The sequence below is a fragment of the Neofelis nebulosa genome, chromosome 11 (genome assembly GCF_028018385.1).
Source record: "Neofelis nebulosa isolate mNeoNeb1 chromosome 11, mNeoNeb1.pri, whole genome shotgun sequence".
In the NCBI taxonomy this organism is placed as follows: domain Eukaryota; kingdom Metazoa; phylum Chordata; class Mammalia; order Carnivora; family Felidae; genus Neofelis; species Neofelis nebulosa.
In genome coordinates, this window is record NC_080792.1 from 45346411 (window position 1) to 45370317 (window position 23907).

A 23907-nucleotide genomic window follows, 5' to 3' on the forward strand; every position below is an offset into this window, starting at 1 on the left:
TCAAACAAGAATAGACGAATAGTGAACAGAGCAGAGAGGAGCCCGGACCCCTTTGCTCAAGCACTGCGCCAAAATGAATTTCAAGCATATCAAAGTTTAAAATAAGAAGTCAAAAATAATAACGTGTATAAGTACTGGAAGGAAATCAACTTTTTTAAACAGCCATGGATTAAGAAACATCTTCTAAGAACGGCAGGAAATGCACGCAGCATAATGGAACATGTAATCAGTTTACTTCCCAAAGAGTAGAGATGTCCATACAAAATGTATTTCCCAGCATCCAAGTCAAAGGACAGCAGAGAGTTAAAAATTCTTCAGAATTTGCACATAAATACCTAGTGCCTTTAATGTGCAGTGAGCTATTACAAATAAAAAGTAGCTGTGGGAGACACGGACAACTGTCAGAAAGGCAATCACCAGTGACTGGTAAACGTAAAAGCATCAACCTCACTCATAATATTTTTTGGCACTTTTTTCCTCTCGCATCATTTTTGAATTCCAGTTAAATCCATGAGTTAGCAACGGCAATGATTTCGAAGCTCGAGAATGCTAAAGGCCAGAGGATGTAGGGAAAACATACGCTCGTGCCTTGTTAGTGGGGATGTACATTTGTGTAACCATTTGTACGGTCATTTAACGACCAAAATTTTAGTTGTTTTTTAATTTTTTTTAACGTTTGTTCATTTTTGAGAGACAGACAGAGACAGAGTGCGAGTGGGGGAGAGGCAGAGAGAGAGGGAGACACAGAATCCCAAGCAGTCTCCAGGCTCTGAGCTGTCAGCACAGAGCCCGATGTGGGGCTCGAACCCACAAACCGCGAGATCATGACCCAAGCTGAAGTCGAACGCTTAACCGACGGAGCCACTCGGGCGCCCCTAACAGCCAAAATTTTAAAGTTCTAAGGATTTAACCTACAGACTATACTTGCAGTACATAAAGATAAAAGAAAGTTCATTGACAAATTGGTTGTAATTTAGAAATTTCTAAATGCATACAATAGCTAACTGCTAAAAAAAAAAGTGACGGATACTTTTCAGTAGAATACAATGCAATTATTAAAAACAACAGGGTGTAGCTATATAGACTGACAAAGAGAGGTTTAAAATACTGGTTAAATGAAAGAAAAAAAGGGAAGTAGCTAAACACCACATAGAGCATGGGCACATTGGTGGTAAAAAGCAAAAGGACAAATCTAAAAGTCCTTGCATGTGCAACAAAAACGTTCAGAATGCTGTACAAGAAACCATTAACTATGGCTTCCCGTGGGGAGTGGGACTAGGGAGTCAGGTGAGGCTTTTAATTCTCACTTCATACTTTCTTAATATTGGAAATTTTTTCACAGGGAATGTGACTACTTTTAGAATTTCGTACGAGAAAGAATAAAGCCCTCAACATTTAGTTTACACTCTCCTTTCAACCTGTTCCCCAAAAGAGTGTATCTATAGCATTTTCTTGATTATTCCTGAGATTAAAATTATGTGAATCCTCAGGCTAGCCCAAGATATCTGCCACCTAGAACATTAGATTATGTAGCCTTCCAGAATCTTTTAAACTTCTGCAGGAACTTCCATAAATCCTTCGTAGAGAGGAACAATTACAGTCTTGTTTTCTTATCATCAGTGATCACCAAAAAACTAACCAGGGAGAATCTCAAATCCTAAAATAATTCATGGGCCTCCAAATAGCCAACTGCCCTTCACCTGTTTAGTTGATACCAACTCAGGATCCTTTCCAGCATCTCCAAGGGAACCAGGAAATTGATGGGACAGCTGTGAAGACATCCTGCCATAACAGGAAGATCTATGTTTAATTCCTTTGGGAGGCTGGACAGTTAATAAACAACTATATATGTGTATGTGTGTGTGCACATGCAGGTGCGTGCAAGCGGATGTATATGTGGGAGGCAGAGCCAGATTCTAAACCAGTACCGGCATTTTATCAAGACTCAGTTTAAATCAAGAAATACTGAATACAATATTTCTATTCCCGCCATGTTGTTTCAAAAGAATTTAAGGCAGAGAAATGAAATTCTTTGAATCACCAAAGTACTAGGTCACTATTCTTTCAATTTAAAATGGATCTATACTTCAGTTTTAGAGTGTAAGACAAGAACATACTTTTTCAAGGCTTTGATTCACTTTTGCTGGGCCTGATTTTTTCCAAGGGTTTAAAGGAGACTTCTTTAGGAAAACTGAAAGTGTCCTATCGGTTATAGTTTATCTTTGCTTTTTTTTACAGCAGTGGCCACAGAAATCATAGCTTATATAAAGTATTTCAGGGGCGCCTGGGTGGCTCTGTCGGTTAAGCGGCCGACTTCGGCTCAGGTCATGATCTCGCGGTTCGTGAGTTCGAGCCCCGCGTCGGGCTCTGTGCTGACAGCTCAGAGCCTGGAGCCTGTTTCAGATTCTGTGTCTCCCTCTCTCTCTCTCTGACCCTCCCCCGTTCATGCTGTGTCTCTCTCTGTCTCAAAAATAAATAAACGGTAAAAAAAAATTTTTTTTTAAAGTATTTCATCTTTTAAGCTTGCCAAAAAAATCCTTACTAGGAATGATTAACAATACTGAATTCTCCTAACTTACACTTCCCACGTTAAATGATCAGTTGGGTCCATCAGCTGGGAATGCTGGAGCCTTCGGAAAGAACAAAACAATTATTTGAAAAGAATAAAAGCAGCATTATGAATAAATTACATATTTTGCTAACAGCCCGAGATAGATCCTATACGGTTGTTGTGTTTTCATTGCCAATCTCATCTCACTGAGTGATAGATTCAGAATTGCAGAGGGTTTTTTCCCACAAGGTTCATTTCTTCAGGATCTTTCCTTGTCCTACTATGGAGATGTTTCCTACCTGAGTCTCTCACTAGGTCTACCAGTCGGCCACAAGCCTCTCTGATCCCTTTGCACATATTCAGCATCTGATGGTAAGAGCTCGTTGCCATTGACTTTCCAGGTGCTTAGTGTTGTTGCAGGAGGGGAAGAGAAGAGTGAACGCGTAGTAAGCTCTTCTAGGCACTTGGCACACATTATTCATTTTGTCTTCGTAGCAACACCCTGAAGTCAATCCCATTATTATCCACATCTCTCCAATTTGCAATCTGTGGCTTAGAGATGTTAAATAACTTGCCTAAGGCTGCCCAGCTAATGAGTGGCGGTGCTCAAACTTGAACTCAGGCCTGTGCGTGCCAAAGCCTATGCTACAGGCCAGGGTCAAATTAAAGGGCAAGCCAGATGGCCTGCTGCCCAGGGGTTCCGATCTATAAAAAGCATGGAATGTCACTGGAGTAAATGAATAATATGTTGTCAGTTCACTCAGGTTTCCACACACAACTCTTCACGTAGTTATCAATTGGTTGCACTCCCAGCAAACGGACTGCTCTTGCAAGTGGAAATAACACTCCCTGGGCACCAGTACACGTTTCCTCACACCAGTACGGGTTCATTTTTGTGCAACACAGGGCGAGGTGCACAGTGCAGCTTCCGGCCGTGACCCACCAACCAGGTGACCCTCCTCACCTGAGGCTCAGCGTCCAGTCACAGCTCAGATTTTAAACCCAAATAATGCCTGGCCCAGTGCTATTAGTTGGGAGTGGTTCCTCATATTAAGTTTTACATTGTTTTAATAAGCTTCTCAAGAAGTCGTTTACTTTGGACAAGTAATGAAGGGAAGCAACAGATAACTCTTCAGAACATGAAAAAGGAGGTGTGCCTCTTATTTCCCAGAGGAAACCTCCTGCCATCTTGACTCAGCATTACCTCTGACCACTAGACAGAAAGACCTCCCATATTACTTTCCTTGCACATTTGTTGGACCGCCTCTTTCTCATCCTGGTTGCTTTGTGCTCCCTCCTTGTGCAATACCGTGAAATACAGGCTCATTTCCTTTGGCCGTGTTCTAAAAGGGCACCACTCAAAGCCGCTCCTTCTTTAAGACAGGGCTTCCATCATTTCTCACATCACCACACACATAGAAAATGGTGTTACTGGTGTGGAATGCACGTACATTTGTGCGGTAAGCAGACAAGACTGCTGGAGGTGGGAGGGTGAAGGGCCTGGAGACTTGGGATTTGGCGGCGGGGGGGGGGGGGGGGGAGGCAGCACGGGGGTTGGTAACTTAGCACAGCTGTTTCTCTTCCCTGTGCCCTCCTGAGAAGCTCTGCCATAAGGAACACTAGATTTTCCATTACTGTGATGTGGACCTAGCTTTGATTTTTCTCACTTACAGATCGAGAAAAAGAAAACACATATAAGTGATGTGCACTAAATGGGAAAAAGATATTTGAAGTTTGAAATGATCATATTTGTTTCTGGAGGTTAAAAAAAAAAAAACTTGAGTGCCTTCTTCCCTTCTCTGTCTGTACTTGCATGAATACGTGATTGTCCTTTGCTGAGGTGCTAACCACAAAACCCTCTCAGCCCCCTGTCTGGGACAGGTGCAAACAGACCAAAACAGACCAAAGCACAGGCAGCCAGTCCTTTCTAGGCACCGGTCCAGGAACCAGATGGGTGGTTGAGAACAAATGTACATTTTATAGAACCAATATCTTAGGAAGGCGGTTAACTGAAACATACAAGACGCGAACTGCCTCTAAGTAAACCTATAAATTTTTGCACTAATTTCTTAGTGGCTAAGTTAAATGTGAGCAATGGAATAAAGTACATGATATGGATTTAGATTTGTTCTCCAATTTTTTCCTCATATTAAGAAATAATTGACATATATCACTGTCTAGGTTAAAGTCGTACGGCATGATGGTTTGATTTACGTATATTGTGAAAGGTATATGCAATTTATCTGTGAAACCTATATTGCAGTAGGTTCAGCTCACATCCATCCTTTCATATGGATACAATAAAAAAAAGAAAGAAGAAAAAAATACTTCTCCCGTAATGAGAACTCTCAGGATTTAGTCTTTTAACAGCTTTCCTGCATATCAGACAGCATGTTACCTATAGACATCGTGTTATACGTTACATCATAGTACTTATTAATCTAATAACTGGAAGTTTGTACCTTTTAACCACCTTCCTCCAATCCTCCTGCCCCAACCACCACCACCCTTCTTTGTCTCTGGTAACCACCTATCTGATCTCTTTGTCTATGATTTTTGTTTTTTGTTTTTTGTTTTTTAGATTTACATTTAAGTAAGATCATACAGTACTTGTCTTTCTCTCTTCTCCAATGTTTATAAAACTTTAGAGCTTTATTGAATGTCATCGTACTTGTGTTAGCTACATTAAGATCTCAGTTGTGCTTCAATTTTCTTATGCTAAGTGAACTTTATGATGTCTCTTTAAATTTATCTAAAATTTTCTTCTTATAAAACCAGGGTTTGGCTGCCCTGGCTATAAATATTTAGGTTGTGCAGTCATTTCCACTGGCCTTCCTACAATTGTGATAAGCAATACTGTACATAATAAAAGTGGCTACATTTATTGAGCACCTACTGTGTGCCAGGCACATTGTGCTAATTATGATACATACATTATGTCATTCATTCCTCATGAAAGCCTCAAGAGGTAGGTATTATTCTGATAATCCCCATTGTTGAGAAACAAGGTTTAAAGATGCTAAGTAAATTGTCCGAGATCACACAGCTGGTAAATAGAAGAGTTGTGGTACTGGAGCCCATGTTTGTCTGATACCCACGTCTGTGCCGTAATCACTACTTTCTACCGTCACAGGATATTCTTTACGTTGCAATAAGTGCATACATTTGAAGAGACACATAAAGAATTGTTTCACTTATTGTTTTAATGCTCTTTAAAAATCCAAGCTTGAATCTGTGCCGCCCGGCACCCTAGGGCTCCATGAAGTTATTCCATTTGAACAGCTGGGGGAGCTTGAAGGCAGCTAATCTTTTCATTCTCTGAGTTCTCAGAAATAGACCCAACGGCTTGGTACTAAGCCACCAGCATTAGCTTTTATGACTAGTCCCAGTGATGACTTACCAGGCGCAGACTTCTAGAAGCTTGGAGATACTTCCAGGCCTAACTAAAAGTGTGTGTCTGGAGGAAGACAAGATGTAGAAATGGAGCCAGAGTCTGTGGTGTCCCAGGAGTGGATCTGTGGCAGAGGAGTGGATCTTTTAAGTAATTTATTCGTAAAATGAGAGTTTATCAGATACTTGAAGAGAGGCACCATGAGGCAGCAGAAAGCACAGGGCGTGGAGAGGTACACTGGTTGTGCCATATTGTGGATATTTAAAGTATTTACATGGTTCAAAGCTCACAACTATATTTAAATGAGCCTGGGTGGCTCAGTCTGTTAAGGGTCCGACTTCGGCTCAGGTCATGATCTGGTGATCCGTGAGCTCGAGCCCCTCCTGGAGCCTGCTTCAGGTTCTGTGTCTCCCTCTCTCTCTGCCCCTCCCCTGCTCACACTCTGTCTCTCTTTCTCAAAAATAAATATTTAAAAAAATGTATTCTCAGAGAGGTCTTATTCCCAAACATATTCTCTTCCACGCAGCCCACTCACACCCTTCCCCATAAGGAACTATTTCCATTAGTCTCTGGTTTGTTCCCTCTACCTTCTTTTACAAATATAACCATACAGATATATACACGTTCTTATGTCACAGAGATCTTCTCTACTGTCTTTTTATAACTAAGTAATTCTATATTGTGTGGATGTACATACAGTTGTTTCTAATGGGTTATTTGTTGTCTTTTTCATTACTTATAAGGGTGTAACGAGCAATCATGTGCACATATTCTTTATATTACAGAGGTGTATCTTCAAGGGCGAATCTAGGAGTAGGAGTCAAAAGGTTGATTCAAGAGGCAACTTATTAAGCATTTTGTTAGATGTTGACAGTTCTCCTCCTGAGGGGTTGTCACTGTGCCCCGACTGCCGGCAGCGTAAGAGTGGATCTTTCCTGACTTGTTCATGTCCTTGATACCACACCCTTGTTAAATTTCTTATACCTTCCTGGCCCCTCTCTTTATCTTTCTGAGCACCTTTTCCTCTGATCACACGTAGCCCCATTTCTTCTCATTCTAGACATCTCATCCCTAGATGCCCCATAGTTACTGAAATGATGTACAAATCAGAACGAGTATTATCTTACCCTCTGAAACTGCTCCTTGGATGGCCCCAGCATCCAGATAGACACCAAACTTGGAACCTGCTAATTGTCCTGAGTTCTCCCTCTTACTAATCCATCGAGCAGTTGCTTTTACCTCCTGCGCATTCCAGGAACGCATCCCTCCTCTACATCTCAACACCACTTGTCCCCCCCCAGGACCTCCTTGCCTCTCCCCAAGAGCCCTGATGTGGTGTTCTCACTTGTCCTCTGCCTCTACCCAGTCTTTCTGAAAATCATCTCAACAGGGTGGCCATGATGAGAGTTTTATAGATTTCAAATTTCTGCCTTGTTTGCAGTCAAGGGCATTGAATTAACTTTCTATAATCATTGCTGAATAGCTAATTCTTAAAACATACCCAGACTTCAGAAATGCTCTAACGTGTGTGGAAGAAATCTTGGGTAGCAATTTAAAATGAATAACTCACGGATTGTTTTCTGAAAGGGAACCTTCACAGGGTCAGTGTTATTACAGAAGAAATGTAATGTATCCAGTTATTTCAGAACAGCATCATGCTAGTTTTTATTTAGCAAATATCCTCTAAAAGACAAAAATCTCTATAAGTAGGGAACGTAAACAAAGCCAAGAAGAAGAAGTGTTCTAGTTACATGAGATTGTGACTGGTGATTCAAACCACCAAAATATTATTGACCTTAACTTGGTTAACAGAGAATGACAGAATTACAAGACAGTGAGAGGAAGTAAATGAGCATCTTAAGTTCTTATTTATGCTGTTTGGTGTTTTAAAGGTAAGGAGCATTATATATACATATAAATATTTTTTTTTTTTTTAAGTTTTGAGAGCACGCGCAAGTGGGGAAGGGGAGAGAGAGAGGCAGAGAAAGAATCCCAAGCAGACTCTGCACTGACGGCATGGAGCCTGACACGGGGCTCAAACCCACGAACCGTGAGATATGACCTGAGCCAAAACCAGGAGTGGGATGCTTAACCAACGAAGCCACCCAGGTGCCCCTGTGAGGAGAATTATATTGATAGCACTCACTATAGTACTCGAGCAGAATTAATATTTTATTTACCTGCATCATAGAACTCTAAAGATTTATGTTCTCTGTTCTTTCAAGAAAAAAAAAATAATGAGATATTTTAAAAGAAAAAATCATATAAAAATTCATGTACAAAATGGTTTAGGGATTTGTGAGTGTGAGTGCCTTGTTCAAATTATGACTTTCATAGTAACAGCCAAACCTAACCAGAGATACATATTTTCCAAAGGGAAGAAAAATAACAAAAGAAAATTATTCTGTCACCATTGAGAAACAGAATAATCAATGTTTTCCTGCTAAGTGAAAAAAAAAAAAAAATGGTGAGCTTTAAAACCCAAAAATCTTTTCTTACAAAAAGCAGGAAGCCAGGAATCAATTTTTATTCAAATGAATATTAAATGATTTCCCCCTAATTAATTTAATTATGTAAGTATCTGATTAAAGAAGAGTTTGCTATGGTACAACCCTAGATCTTGTTCAGTTTTGTTATTCCTACCCTTTCCTGGGTATTAAAAAAGGATTCCCACCACAGAATTGATTCATGACACCCTCTCTATGCTATCCTACTGTTCTCCCCGTTCCCAACCCCCTCACTCTTGACCCCCACTCCTGGGCTAGGAGGGGTGACTGGATATACTTAGGAACTACGAAATGTACAACAAACTAACAAATGGCAAAATTCCCCAAACTGCCAAAAAATATAGAAAAAGTAAGGGAAATGAAATAAACATATAAAAATCATGAGCCTCTCCTCCCCAGTGGTATTGTACAGGATAATATCACATCGGTTGATACTGGGAAAATGGTGCCACATGGAGCCACGTAAGAGCTGCCTGTTTACACCTGGTCTCTGGTGGCTGAACCACAGACCCACCACATGCCACAGCATGACCCCAGATCATACAGAGGGACCACCGAAGAAAACGCAGCCTTCACTTTTTCTCTCCACAGAACTGTAACCTACACTACCCAAACAGACTCTCTGGAGGTATGTTTACATCATGTACAGAGAGCTGGGAGATTGACTAACAATTACAGCACATTAACAATCCTTTCAGCTACTTCTAGCCTTAAGTGAGTAAGTGTTGATGTATGGAAAAGAGGTAGTTGAAAAAAAGATCCATAAATACTGTCCGTAGTCTCTAAGACTCTAAAAGTTAGCTAAGAATAACCAGCTCGGTTCAGTGTTGCTGTTCAGTGTTGCTCTTTTTGAAAAATCTTGTTTGACTTAAGCTCTTTTTTGAATTTGAAAGAAAACTTCTTTAAGGGCAGTCACCGGCGGCCGGTGATTTCATCAGTTATAGCTATGTAATGCGACCTCCATAAAAAACCTGGAAGGACAGAGTTCAGAGAAATTCTAGGTTGGTGAACATGTGCAGATTCAGGGAGAGTGATATGCCCAGAAAGCCTGGAAGCTTCTGTGCCCCTTCCCACATACCTTGCCCTATGCATCTTCCATCGGACTCTTCCTGGGTTATATCCTTTTATAATAAGCCAGTAATCCAGTAATCCAGTAAGTAAAATATTTCTTAGTTCTGTGAACCTCTCCAGCAAAGTAATCAAACCTGAGGCGGGGGTGTTGGCACTTTGCGTCTATAGCTGCTCAGACAAAAGCACAGAAGACTACCTAGACTAGCAACTGGCATCTGAAGTGGGGGTTGGGGGGCAGTCGTTTAGGGCTGAGCCCTTAATCTGTGGGATTTGTCACTCTTTCCAGGTAGATAGTGTCCAGACTGAGTTAAATTTGTGGGATACCCAGGCAGCATCCATGGAGAACTGAGTTAATTGTTTAGTGTGTTAAAGAAAAAAACACACGTTGGACTAGTGTCAGAATTCGTAGCCTTTGACTCACATCCAGGACCAGTGGATATAAGCTCTGAAACCAGACTTCTAACTTGCTAGTGCCTGATAGTAAATCCTTCTTTTGGCTTAGCTTAGTTTAGCTTAGAGATGGCGTCTCTTCGTGTTCATTGTGAACGATGTAAACTTTGAATTCCATTACCCGAGGAGGCACAAATCATTCAAATATAAATAAGTTACAGGGGCTCCTGGGTGGCTGAGTCGGTTGAGCATCCGACTTCGGCTCATGTCACGATCCTGCGGTTTGTGTGTTCGAGCCCCGTGTCGGGCTCTGTGCTGACAGCTCAGACCCTGGAGCCTGCTTCCAATTCTGTGTCTCCTTCTCTCCCTGTCCCTCCCCTACTTGTGCTCTGTCTCTCTCTGTCTGTCAAAAATAAATAAATGTAAAAAAAATTTTTTTAATATAAATAAAATACAGTGTTTCCCAAAGTTCTGATTTGGTGTTTGTTTCCCTCTCTCTACTTGTAAAATGAGTCTTGCATCCTGGGCTCGCCCTGTCATCTCTCTACAGAAGATTGCCTGATACTGACCTCTTTCCTGAGCTCACTTTCTTCATCCTCTAGAATGTCTTACTGGTATTTTAAACTTAACCGATGAGGAACTGAGCTGATGATCCCACCTCCACCGTTACTCACCAAATTTACTGCTTTAAACTGGCTCGATGTCCTTATTTCTACCTTTGCATGAAGCACGTCTTCTCCCAAGGAGCTACACTTAAGATCTTGGCCATCTCTGGAAACTGACTAGTGTACAGAATTGTTGAATCATTATCAGTGTAGACCTGAAACCAGCATAACGCTATGTGCTAGTTATACTTGAATAAAAAAATTGAAAACAAAAAAAATACACACAAAACAAGAATAGAAAAAAGATCTTGGCCGTCTTTAATTCCTTTCTTTCCACTCTCCCACTGCCCCAGAGCCCCCATCTGAATTGTTAAGGCTGCTCCACTCACCCAGTAAGTCACCTTCTACTTCTATTCTTGTCTGTGTCCCCCTCCTCCTCCAGCCAAAGCACTGTTAGATTAATCTTTAAACAGGTTTGACCAATTTCTGGCTCAAAAATCTTCTTGAGCTCCCTTAGCAAACAAATGTCAAAATTTCTCCCTAAGTATTTAGGGCCCTCCATGATACTGGTTTATCATACAGGTTTTGCCTTGCCTCTTATTACTCACTAATATACATATAGACTCCCCTGAAGTCAAGTGCAACTGTTGGCTACTCTCTGTACATGCCCCATGCACCTCCTAGTTCTGTGTTTTCGTTCATGCTCTTCCTTCTGTGTGAAATACCTTTCCCCCAATCTGCTTCTGCTACTAACCTACCCAGATCAAATGCTATTGCCCTATGAGGCATTCCCAGTTTTCCCCACCAAACATCACCTCTTCTCTTTTTTTTAAAGTTTATTTATTTATTTTGAGAGGGAGAGCACCAGCAGGGGAGGGGCAGAGAGAGAGAGGGAGAGAGAGAGAGAATCCCAAGCAGGCTCTGCACTGTCAGCACAGAGCCCGATGCAGGGCTTAAACTCACAAAACACGAGATCATGACCTGAGCCGAAACCAAGAGTCAGATGCTTAACCGACTGAGCCACCCAGGAGCCCCACCTCTTCTCTTTTTATTTGTGCCACTTCTATGGGAATGTTCGATCTCCCTCATTCTTTCTAGGGCCAAAGAATTTAAGTAACTAGAAACAAACTTAGAAACCATCTGTACTTAAAACATTGTCATTATGCACCAAAGACAAAGCAAAGACCAGAGGAGTGAAGTTATGTGCTAAATACTGTACAGCTGGACCAGAAAGACAAAGCCAAGACCTGAAAAGCCTGAAAGCGAATCCATCCCCATTTCTACGGTATCAAGATTTAAATACCTTCTGATCTGAGTGCTTATACACTTTACTAATAATCCCTTACAGCTCCGTGATTTCATGGTGTTGCCTTTTTGTTTGGTCATCTTGTTTCCCCTACTTTACTTCTGTGTCTCCAGCACACATTGTCCAGAGTAGATGCTCATTAAAATATTGCTATAGGATCAAATGAATGAATTTTGCTAGAGTCAAAGCATCTCCAAGCTTGGGGATAATCTGAAAATCCTTTGGCCTGAAGCCTGTGGCTGTTGAGGGCTCATCCATTCTTGACTTACCCAACATTTTTTGAGTAGTTCAAATTACATCTTTAACTCATAAAATTTGAAAATGTAATTGAGTACCCCAAATATATTTAGAGACAAGGAAAGGAAACCAACATTAATGCATTCATCTCTTAGGCTGGATTAAATTCACTTTGATACTAGATTGTCAACTCAGACTCAAATTATTTAACTGTTATGGAGCCCTCACTCTAGCCATGTCAGACACTTTCTAAAATGAACTAAGAAGTAAGTAATAGCAATCTAATGTTTCGGCTTATACCAGAAAAGGTATCTGGGTACTTTTCTGCCTCTCATACAGGTGTGCGTGTATACACGTATGTGTGCCCACATTGACACAGCCCACACATACACACGCAATCCACTTGCACCACAGTTATCTTTGAAAAATGGATTACTGCAGCTCCAGAGGGAAATTCTCTGATGGTGGTGCAAAATTAAGTCATTCATTATTATGACAATTAAATTGTTATCACCATTGTCATTGTTATTGAAAGCCCTGATTGGGTGCCGCCTGCCTTTTTCTGAAGTAGAATGATAAACAATGAGTACCGATTTTTCGAGTGTCAAGAGATCAAAGTAGTAGCTGTAATATGACTACCTGACGATCCGTCTTTCCAGATAGTTCTCAGTGGGGGGTAAAAAAAAAAAGCAGTTAATAGCACCCTTTGGGACAAAGTGGGGAGATAACATGTCTACACTATATATATTGGTACATGGACTTAGTAGGCATTTGTCACAGAAGCAGACTGACTTCAACCAACAGATTACATCAAACTCATTTTCTAGACAAAGAAACTGAGGCTTGACAGGGAAGGAAGTATCGGCCCAGGGAGAGGGGATCATGAGCTCCTGTAATTCACTTAGCCCCTAGGTTCCTGCACCCCTCATCCTTTTTCCTCTCAGTGTTTCAGGGCATTGTTCCTTCAGTTTGCACTAAGTTGGTTGGAGGTAGGCACCATAGGTTTGATTGATACAGCAATTTGCATCTCAAGGCATCGCTCGATAAATACAGTGCAATGAAAGGCCACTCTCTCACAAACCAATTTCCCCCTCTGGGCTGACTTTAGAAGCTCATTGATGTCACTTCCTTCCTCAGTCAGCAAGTGAATTTTCTTTAATTCTCAAGACCAGCTGTCCATGCTGTCAACAGAAAGTTATTAAAATTCCTTTAAAGTGAATAAAAATAGCCTAAAAGCAAATGTAGTTGGAAACAGGAAAGAATCAGTATGCAAAGTCCACAAACCTCTGAGCAAAATAATGTTGATCCAACCAGAGATTTCAAACATTGTATATTCAAGATGCTAGAAAAAATAATTAAAAGATGCTAAACCACATACTTCTTAATCTTTTATTAGCAAAGGCTTAGGCAGTTACAATTTATCCCCTAAATTCCATTCCTCTTTTTCAGATATGATTTGAATAAACTTGGGAATGACTTAGGTTTTCCTTAAGTGGGATTCCCTCCTTTTTTCTTGCCTTGGCCGGAGAACATTTACATCTCCACCAGCCTAAGACTATCCGTAAGCAAGAGAAAAAAAATTATCATTAGCCGCAATCATAATCACCAGGGCCACAAAATAATTATATATTTTAATTCATTAGAGTTTTAATAGCTCAAGGGAAAAGATGATTTTTCTTACATTTAAATAACTGTAACTCACAGAAATATCTGGCTTCTGAGCCCCTGTGATCCTCAGCCAACTACATGACCTCAGTAACTAGAAGCCTGCCCTGTTATCATCTGAATCAGCCCTTGCCTTACCCCTCAATCTCCCAGCATAGCACCTGCCTTGTTGTCTGAACTGGACACGGCCTGGCCACTTCTCCCACCAACAGTCCCCTGCCTCTTCCTCATTCGGACAGAGGACACAAATCCTGGACTCAGTCTGACCCTTTGCCAAGGAGACTTGTGCCCAGCCTGTCTTGTCATCCCACGACACAGCCCAGGTTTGTGTCTTGGGTTCCTACATGTAGCTGTAGCTGGGGCTTTCACAGATGTATTACTCTTAAACTTCTGGAAGTCAGATGCTCCAAAATGGTCTCACTAGACCAGAATAAAAGTACGGCAAGACTGCATACCTTCAGGCGGCTCGAGGGGTGAATCCACTTCCTTCCCTTTGCCCAGTCTGGAGGCTGCCCACATTCCTGGCTCGTGGCCCGTTTCCTCACTGCACCACTCCAGCCCCTGCCTCCCCTTCCCTCTCCCTTTGATTCTCCGTCCTCTCTCTTAGAACGACCCTTGTGATTATATTGGGTGCATCCCAATAATCCCAGATAATCTTCCCATCTCAAGACCCTTAACTTGGGGCGCCTGGGTGGCGCAGTCGGTTGGGCGTCCGACTTCAGCCAGGTCACGATCTCGTGGTCAGTGAGTTCGAGCCCCGCGTCAGGCTCTGGGCTGATGGCTCAGAGCCTGGAGCCTGTTTCCGATTCTGTGTCTCCCTCTCTCTCTGCCCCTCCCCCGTTCATGCTCTGTCTCTCTCTGTCCCAAAAATAAATAAATGTTGAAAAAAAAAATTAAAAAAAAAAAAAAAAAAAAAAGACCCTTAACTTAATCATATCTGCAAAGACCTTTGCCATGGAAGGTACCATACTCACAGGTTTCAGAGATTAGGATGTGGACATTTGGGGGGGGGGGGGTGTTATTCTGTTTACCATAATTGCCATGTCAGTTTTCATAACATACAGATATCTTCACTTTAATCATGGGGACAAGCCCAGAGGGCTCCTCTTATAACTTCTCTTTACATTCTGTTCCTTTTCCCACTGTATGTTTGGTAATAACATTATCCACCAGCTCCCCTAGCTGAAAACCTAGGGATGCTCTTGCTCCCTGCTCCCATACTTCCCACATCCATTCTCCAGAATCCACCTCAGAAAGGCCACCAGCTCCAGGCATCCCTCCATCTCTGTTCTCCCTCCCGGGCTGAGACCCTCGTCACTCCTGCCTGCACTCTGGGCATGCCTGTTGCTCTCTCTGCCACCTGTCTGCCCCTCACCGTCACCCCATCCTCCACACCACCACCAAAACCATCTTTCTCAAGCACAGCTTTGGTCTCATCACCCTCTGCTGAAAAGCGTCTGCTGCAATCCCACGGCCTGAACACCCCTTCTCAGCCTCACGTCGTGCCAACAACATCCCATGGCTGTTTTCTTACCTTCCTCCCACACTCTATACTTCCCACCTGCTGTGCTATATGCTTTCACTCCATTAGCTACTCAGAACACCTCGAGAGTCATCCAGATACACCCTCTTCTTGCCTCTGAGACTGTTCTTCCTGTCACGGTCCTGGGAATGCCCTTCGAATGCCCTTCACTTATCCTTTGCCTGCAAAATTTATTTTAGTCCTCACAAATCTGGAAAGGGGTAGGTATTATGAACTCTTTGTTACAGATGGCCAAACAGGCAGGGCATCAGTTAATGGGCCCCAAATCAAACATCTAGTAAATGGGAGGGCTCTAATTAGATAGGAGGTTGTTGTCTCTCCATTTGCTGGAGTCCAGTGGGCTGCTATATTATTACACGAAGATGATCTGATTGTTTGAGCTCTCATTCTTCTCTCAAATTCCTTCAGATTTCCCTTCGTTCCTAAGGAAACAAAACTAAGATTTTGTAGTGCGGCTGCCATCCCCAGGATCCCCGCCAGCCTATTCTGCAGTCAGCAACAAGAGTTGAGTGGTCTTGGAAAAATGCAGATTTGACCCCGCGATTCCAATGTCCCTACCTGGCCCAAATTTCCTTAATGGCTGACTTCCCACTGCTCTTGTAATGATCATAAATCTCCTCAAGGCGTCTACATCACTAGCTGCCCAGCGTCATCTGACATCACACACCCCGGCCCTTATTTCTCTACTCTGGCCTTATTGGCTTCCTTTCCAGGCCTTGGACCCCCTAGACTCCCCCTTGTCACATGGCTTTGCACATGCTGTTCCTTCTGCATGGATGTTCTCCTCCCTCTTCTTGGCAATACTGATGATCTGATTCAAAAGGCCAAGCTTTTCTCATAAACCATGTTGCCTCTTCTCTAAACATTCGGCATATAATCCAACAAAGAATCTATTAACACATATCAGCAATATCTTATTGGGCAATGCCATTAAAAAATGAAGGAAATTGGTTCTTATTATCTAAGGACTCCAAGATTGGCCCCTGGCATTTTGTGACAGTGACATGATTAAATAGTCCACTCTTAACACCGTCATTCCATTTTGGATGCTCCTTATACTTATACTGTATCTCATGTACCACCTTGCCAGATACAGAGCACTTAGTAAACTTTTCAAATATACTTATTTTTGGTTGATTAATTGATGGGTAAATATCGATTATTCATTACATGTCTTTAAAAAAAAAAGTCTGGCATGTTTTCTTAAACAACTAAACATGCAGCTACCATAAAATCCAGCAACTGCACTCCTGGGCATTTACCCCAGAGGAGTAAGGACTTGCACTAACCAAAAAACCTGTACACAAATGTTGATGGAAGTTTTATTCATAATGGCTAGAAACTACCCAGATACCCTTCAATGCGTGAATGGTTAAACACACTTTGATGTTCCTCCACTGGTGAATGGATAAAGATGTGGTACACACACACACACACACACACACACACACACTGGAATCCTACTTGGCCATCAAAAAGAGTGAAATCTTACCATGAGCAACAACATGGATAGAGCTAAAGTGTATTACGCTAAGTGAAACAAGTCAGGCAGAGAAAGACAGTTCTCATGATTTCACTCATAATGCGGAATTTAAGAAACACAACAGGTGAACATAGGGGTAGGGAAGGGAAAAAAAGATAAAAACAGAGAGGGAGGCAAACCATAAGAGACTCTTAAATACAGAGAGCAAACTGGGGGTTGTAGGAGGGGAGATGAGTAGGGGGATGGGCTAAGTGGGTGATGGGCATTAAGGAGGGCACTTGTTGGGATGAGCACAGCGTGTTATATGTAAGTGATGAATCACTGGGTTTTACTCCCGAAACCAAGATTACACTGTATGTTAACTAATTTGAATTTAAAAAAAAATAAATTTTAAATAAATAAATGCATACATCCATAACATATGTTTGTACATCCATACTATGGAATACTACTCCTCAGTGAAAAGGAATGAATGTACAGGAATACACACAGCAACGTGGATCTCTGGAGAACCCTGCTGAGAGAGAAAAACCTATCTGAAAGGTTATAAAATGTATGATTCCATTTCTATAATATTCTTGAAATGGCAAAACAATAGAAATGGAGAACAGATTAGTGAGTGTCTGGGGCTAAGAGGGAGGAGGTGGGAGGAAATAGGTGTGGCTATAAAAGGACACCTTGAAATATCTCTGTGGTGTCTGAAATGCTCTATCCTGGGGCGCCTGGGTGGCTCGGTTGGTTAAGCGCCCGACTTCGGCTCAGGTCATGATCTCACGGTCCGTGAATTCGAGCCCTGCATCAGGCTCTGTGCAGACAGCTCAGAGCCTGGAGCCTGTTTCACATTCTGTGTCTCCCTCTCTCTCTGCCCCTCCCCTGTTCATGCTCTGTCTCTCTCTGTCTCAAAAATAAATAAGCGTTAAAAAAAAAAATGAAATGCTCTATCCTGACTGCCTCAATGCCAGCATCTTGGTTGTGATACTGTGCTATCTATCGCTCTTCCAGATGTCACCACTGGGGGAAACTGGGTAAAGAGACACAGGATCTGTCTGCCTTATTTCCTGCAAATGCAAGTGACTGAACAATTATCTTAATTAAAATTTTAAAAGAATCTGTTTAATAAAGTATGTATCCTACCAAGATGTTCACAAGCCCAGAATACATTGTGCCATAAAATTTCTTCTCTTTATTTTTTTTTAAGTTTTCTTCACATTTATTCATTTTTGAGAGACAGAAAGAGACAGAGTGTGAGTGGGGAGGGGCAGAGAGAGAGGGAGACACAGAAGCTGAAGCAGGCTCCAGGCTCTGAGCTGTCAGCACAGAGCCCCACACAGGACTCGAACTCATGAATTGCGAGATCATGACCTAAGCCAAAGTCAGATGCTTAACTGACTGAGCCACCCAGGTGCCCCTCTTCTCTCTTTCTTGATGGTTGTTTGTTATTTATTATTACTAAGGATTTTTCTTCCCTTTTATTTAAGACATATACAACACTGATCACGTTCAGGCTGTTTTCAGCATGGAGGTTTATTATTTTGTTTATTTTAATTTTTTTAAGTTTTTTTCTTTATTTTGAGAGAGAGAGCATGAGCTGGGGAGGGGCAGAGAGAGGGGGATAGAGGATCCAAAGCAGGCTCTGCACCGACAGCAGCGAGCGTAATGCAGGGCTTGAACCCACGAACCCTAAGATTATGACCTGAGCCAAAGTCAGACACTTACCTGACTGAGCCAGCCAAGCACCCTGGAGGTTTATTATTTTAACGTCTTTATTCTTTACACTCCCTGTTGCCTTTCATACATTACTCTGTGTTTTGTTTTCTTGTCCTGACCAAGATACTTTTATAAACTGTGGGTTTTCACTTTATTCTCTGCAGTACTGTAACAACAAAGTATAATAATGTCTTTATTATCTTCACAGGTGAGGGAAAAGTTTTTAAAAGTAGCACCTCTGCCACCTGCCACATTAGATGTCCTTGTCTAGTCTTCAAGGTTCCATGAGCTCGGTGTTAGTATTATACTTGAACAGGTTGTCATTGTTTGAAAACCTTGGACTGGCTGTTGTTCAAATTTTTATTCGGTCCTTTTCATCTCTTCACTTCTCCGCCAAAGTTTAATAGATTCTTCTGGTATCACCCTTACCGGATTTCCACTCTGTTTTCTATTACCTTTGCCTCATGTGGTTTATGTAGGATTTGGCCTTTTTTTTTTTCTTTCTTTCCAATTATGGGAGTGATTGTAAAAGTCCATATTGTAATACAAATGTTTGCTCAGAGAGCCCGTGACTGCTTTGGAATTTTGAGTGAGAATAGAGCAGGATCAGTACTGCATTTAATTCCTTTTCACACTTTAATGTGACATTTATTTTTGCTTTCTCTTTCAGTGACTAGAGAACAAATCCGGGGACATATCACCAACCAGGTATTTCCTCACTTCTCATAAATTATAATGGAGAATTATGTTTTGGATGTTAATAATCAAGCATTTGTAAATATGGGGGGAAAAGGCTTTGCTAATTATTGGATATGAGCAATACACATGCTCTTGGTTCTGAAAACAAACAAATTGGTCATACATGGATGACCATGTACTTTCTTTGTCCCCCATCTCATTCCTTCCCTCTGCACATCCACCAAAGGAAACAGTAGAGAAATGAGACTCTGCGAATTCTGATTCGTAAGCTTCCCTCTGAACATAACATGACCTCTGCATTGATAATATCATGGCTGCAAATAGATACTTTTATCTACTTTTCCCTTAGCTGAAGTGACTCTCCTGTGTGATTTTCCCAAGTTTTAATTTGCCCCGCTGGAAGTCACTCCCTCCCAAACAGTTAAGAACAGAACCCCTAGCAGTAGAAACATACAAGTTGCTTTCCATTATGGTCTTTGATTTCTAAGCTCAATGAGCCAATGTCTTCCTGGGTGCGTCCCTGTTTTCTTATCCAATCTTGTTACTTTTCATTTACTAGTAAATGAAATCACTCCTCTAACTGTTTTAGGGAGTTGAATAAAGCCACCCCTGAAACCAAGGGAGGCCTTCCCAAACCCTATCTTGCCCCACCCCGCCTCCTCTTTAAATAGGCCAAGAGGGCTGTCAATCTCTGAAGGCTTCCTGTTCCACCAGACTCCAGGAAAGCAGACAGCAGTTTGCTCAGGCTCCACTCACAAACCCAAATCTCCATGTCTTTTGTTTTGTTTGGTTTTCGTGGTTCTCCTCTGGCATAAATTATGACTCACCCTTGCCAAGGAGAAGAGTGGTAAGTCTACTTTTATACCAGTCAAGGGTACATTTTCCAAAGGCTTCTAGTGCCCTCCCAAATAAGTTCCAATTCTAGTCCCCATTGTCATTCCACCCAAATTAAGTTCTAGCTTTACCTAATCTGTGCCAGATGCCCAGTAGCTCATCAAGCTCTAAAAACAGTGAACTCATTTGGCTAATGTACTATTGTGCAAGTTCAACCGGCAACATTTAATGCTGAGCAGGTACCATTTTGCTTTTCATGTAATTGGAAATGTTGATTCACAGTAACAGCCATCTTAATACTTGAAAATGCTGTCATTGTGCAATGGCAAGACCAGTTAGCTATTTCAAATAGTTTATTTGCTTTTCGAGCTTCATTTCTTTATCATTGTATTTTCAATTATTTGTATGTGCTCACGTGGTTTGGTAAGGCTGACAGCAGTTAACTGGTAAGGTTTATTGCTACCATTTTTATTTATTTAAGTCACACAGGGAATACTTTTTCTTATAAAGAGACCTGTTTATTTTATTAAGTTAACAAGTTAGAGCAATTGATCAAGAAATATATTAAGGCCCCCTTTTATGGGCAGATTTACATTTCCTACATTTTCCTTCATTTTACATGTGGCTAAACTGATAGAATATGTAGACACCAAAATAGAACACCAAATATTTACTTGTAATCTGAAACACTGATTAGTTGCCAGATGAAATCACAATGATTTCCAGGCCCAATAAGAGTGAAATTCTTTGGACTGACCATAATAAGGAAGAGTCTTAAGTATATTCGTTATACAGTCATTCTTAAAACAGATAGTTGTATTGTTCAATCAGTGTCTGCCAGCTGGTATTTCTAATTTTACCATAGAATTTCTATTCTTTCTTCTCCCAAGTACAGAAGAGCTTTCCACTCTCAAGAACGCACTGGCAAAACAACTCAAAGAGACATCTCACACCTCTAATTTATCTAATTTTGGCAAAGAACCAAGAAATGAAGTCACACCCCTTCTTTAATCCCTCCGCTACTCCCAGAATCTGGCTTTTAAAAAACAAGTTTGAAAACTCATTTTGGACAATCAATACAGTGTTCTTCATCAGAAAAGAATGTGAAATGGAGCACTGTTGAGCATTAATCTTTGCCCCTAAATCCTTCCCACTAGGCACTATAGATTGTGTAATCAAATTGAAATTGAAAATCAAGTCCTTTTTTTCCCCCCCATTAAGCAAGCTCTGAGTTGCACACCAATGTGAGAGATCAGGGCTGGAGTGGATGGAGAGCTCCAGCCTACTGGCCAATCGCCAGCGTGCGTTTTTAGCCCACAGCTATTTTACCACACCTGAGCTCTGAGAACAAACAACTATTTGAGTTCTCTGGAGGGAATGCTGGATTCTTTCCTGTGTAATTCACTGGGGAAATTAGTATGCTTTTTTAAAGTAACTTGTTAACGCAGCTTGTTTACGAGAAGAGGACAAAAATGAGCAGTGATCCGTTTGGCAGCTCCTGTCCCAGAATGGGATGAAAGCATGACCCATTTTTTCAGCTGTCTTTTTGGCAGTTCAGTGCTGCAACAATTTCCTCTCTGAAAAATGCTCCTTCTAGAGATGAAAATCTCCTGTAGGTTTTCTGAATAATTTTTACTATGGGAGATTAAAGATAATGCTTTAAAATGCTACCTCAAATACCTTCAAAAGCCAGATCAGAATATGGCCGGTACCGAATGGGAATACTGTACGTGAAACCTTTTAACTGAATTGGAAACGGCCTTCTTATATGGTGGGCAGTTGAAAACCGCAGTAAATTAATACCTTGTGTGTATGCCTTTTTGTATAGGAGATCATTGAAACCCATTGGGAATTAATACACAGCTAGGTGACAAAGAGGGGCTCCGTTTCTTGTGGAGAGGATGCGCATGTTGGAGAGAACATGCACACTCGGGTGTTGGCTGGGACAAAGGCTCACCTTCGCTGAATGCCTGGTTCAGAGAGAGCCACCACCCATAGGTGTGCCGTCAAAGCTGTGCGTTAGCTCCCAGGGCTGTTGTAACAAACTACCACACACTGGGTGCTTTCAAACAACGGAAATGTATTGTCTCACAGTTCTGGAGGCTAGGAGTCCAAAAGCCAGTGATCAGCAGGGCCACATTCCACGAGAAACCTATAGGAGAGGATCCCTCCTTGCCTCCTTCCGGCTGCTGGTGGCAGCCAGTGGTCCTTGGCGATGCTCGGCTAGTAGCTCCATCACTCTCTGCCCCTTTGTCCTGTGGCTTCCTTCCTGCGTGTCTCTTCTTTTCTTCTAAGGACACCAGCTGTATGGGGTTGAGGCCCACCCTAATGACCTCATCTTAACTTGATAACATCTACAAATGCCCTCTTTTTAAATTAGGTCACACTGACAGGCACCAGGAGTCAGGACGTCCACGTACCTGTCTGGGGGGACACGGGTCAGCCACAAAAAGCTGGGGACCTCAGACTGATCCTCAACCCCATCTCTCCCTGTGACCACTGAGTACTTCCGATGTGATCTCCCATCGCCCCTCCATCCAGCTCCTCCAATGCCCAGCCCACAGCCCCTGCTTCGGCCAGACCCTCATGGAGGCGCTTGTTCAGCGAGGCTCTCCTGCTCCTGTCCACATTTTCCATTCGTCCTCCATTCTGCTCCTCTTTGCTTCCTCAAATCCCAACTATCCGCATCCCTCCTCTGCTGCAAAACAAAAATCAAACAGAAAGACTTTCCCCACGTTTAGTGGTGATTACAACCCCTGCCTGTGCATCATACTCACCCTTGGAACTTTGTTAGCACAAACCCTGAGGCTGCACTCCTACGCCAGCCCAAGAAGCACTGGATCCCTGGTTGGGTTCAGACACAGCAGAACCCTTAGACCAGACCAAGAGGGGTCATGTGCTTTAGAAGACCCCAAACATCGCAAACACAGAAATACAGAGACTTTTCTTTCCTTCTCAGCGTCATATTTTAAAGTTTGACAATCAATGGAGCACACACAAAATATGGGAGCACGACAGGGGAGTACGACAGAGTGGCTGAATCAGGCCGGGTCGTCAGATGCCGTGGGGTTGGGCTGGGGGATAAAAAGCACCCTGTGCCCTTTGAAACCAGAGAAGGAGGGGCTGCGGTAGCCTCAAAGTAGCCACCCCACATCCTCTCGGGGCGGGGGGGCGGGGGAGGATGTGGAGGCAGACAGTGCTCCTGAGGTAAGTGTCCTTCTGCCCTTCCCTCTGCTTAGGACACAGGTGGAGTCGGGGGTACGGTTTCAGGTGGTACTTAGAACTGCCTGGCAATCCCAAGGTCCGAGAAGTGGGGCGTGAGGTACGTGACCCATTCCCGCCATCCCTTCCACACCCCACCAAGGAATCTGAAGAGCCTGAGTCATCTGCCTCCTTCATGGCAACGGGTCCAGTCTCCCGCCTGAGTACCACTTCTGCCCTGCCTTCCTCCTGAAGGTCCACGAGCCACTCAGGCCTCTGGCGGCAGGTTGGCTCTCAGGGAGAAGGGAGGGCTCCTGTTACCGCCAGGCCCAGAACAGTCCCTCGGGAGAGGCTGCAGACCCTGGGTGGAAACAAGGGCCACGTATCGAGTCCTGCTTACCTTGAAACTTCTAAATATTTAGACGCACAGTATGTGGGCCTCCATGCCTACACTTGCTCTGGGCAACACAAATGTTGGGAATGATTCTGCTCAGATATCTGCGGCTTTACAACTCAGTATGTGATTCTCATAAAAAGCCAAGATTGAACCCTGTGGTCTACGGGATAAAACCCCAACCTTTGAGTATGAAATACAAGACCCTGTGACCCCACAGTCCTTTGGACAGCACGCTCCCCACCTCCCTAGATTTATTTCCCATTCTGCTCCTTTATGCAAAAATGTTGTGTGCTATATAAAATTGTTCTACCAGCATACTA

At 42.5% G+C, this 23907-nt stretch overlaps 1 protein-coding gene and 1 long non-coding RNA gene across 9 annotated transcripts in view; one reads left to right on the plus strand and one right to left on the minus strand.

The window, feature by feature from the left end:
• CHST9 (carbohydrate sulfotransferase 9) overlaps positions 1 to 23907 on the plus strand; it is a 242499-nt gene that overhangs the window by 194461 nt on the left and 24131 nt on the right. For all 5 annotated transcript variants that reach the window (XM_058692446.1, XM_058692448.1, XM_058692447.1 and 2 more), the window contains one exon: positions 19127 to 19164. In XM_058692446.1, coding sequence (XP_058548429.1) covers positions 19127 to 19164 — 38 coding nt within the window. The remainder of the gene's footprint in view (positions 1 to 19126; positions 19165 to 23907) is intronic.
• Positions 1 to 23907, minus strand: part of LOC131490250 (uncharacterized) — a 94938-nt gene that overhangs the window by 4252 nt on the left and 66779 nt on the right. The window contains exon 8 of one of the 4 annotated variants that reach the window (XR_009251004.1): positions 22050 to 22687. The exons of the other annotated variants lie outside the window; for them this stretch is intronic. This is a non-coding gene — a long non-coding RNA (uncharacterized LOC131490250). Of the gene's footprint in view, positions 1 to 22049; positions 22688 to 23907 lie in introns of those variants that run through there. 4 annotated transcript variants of the gene reach the window in all.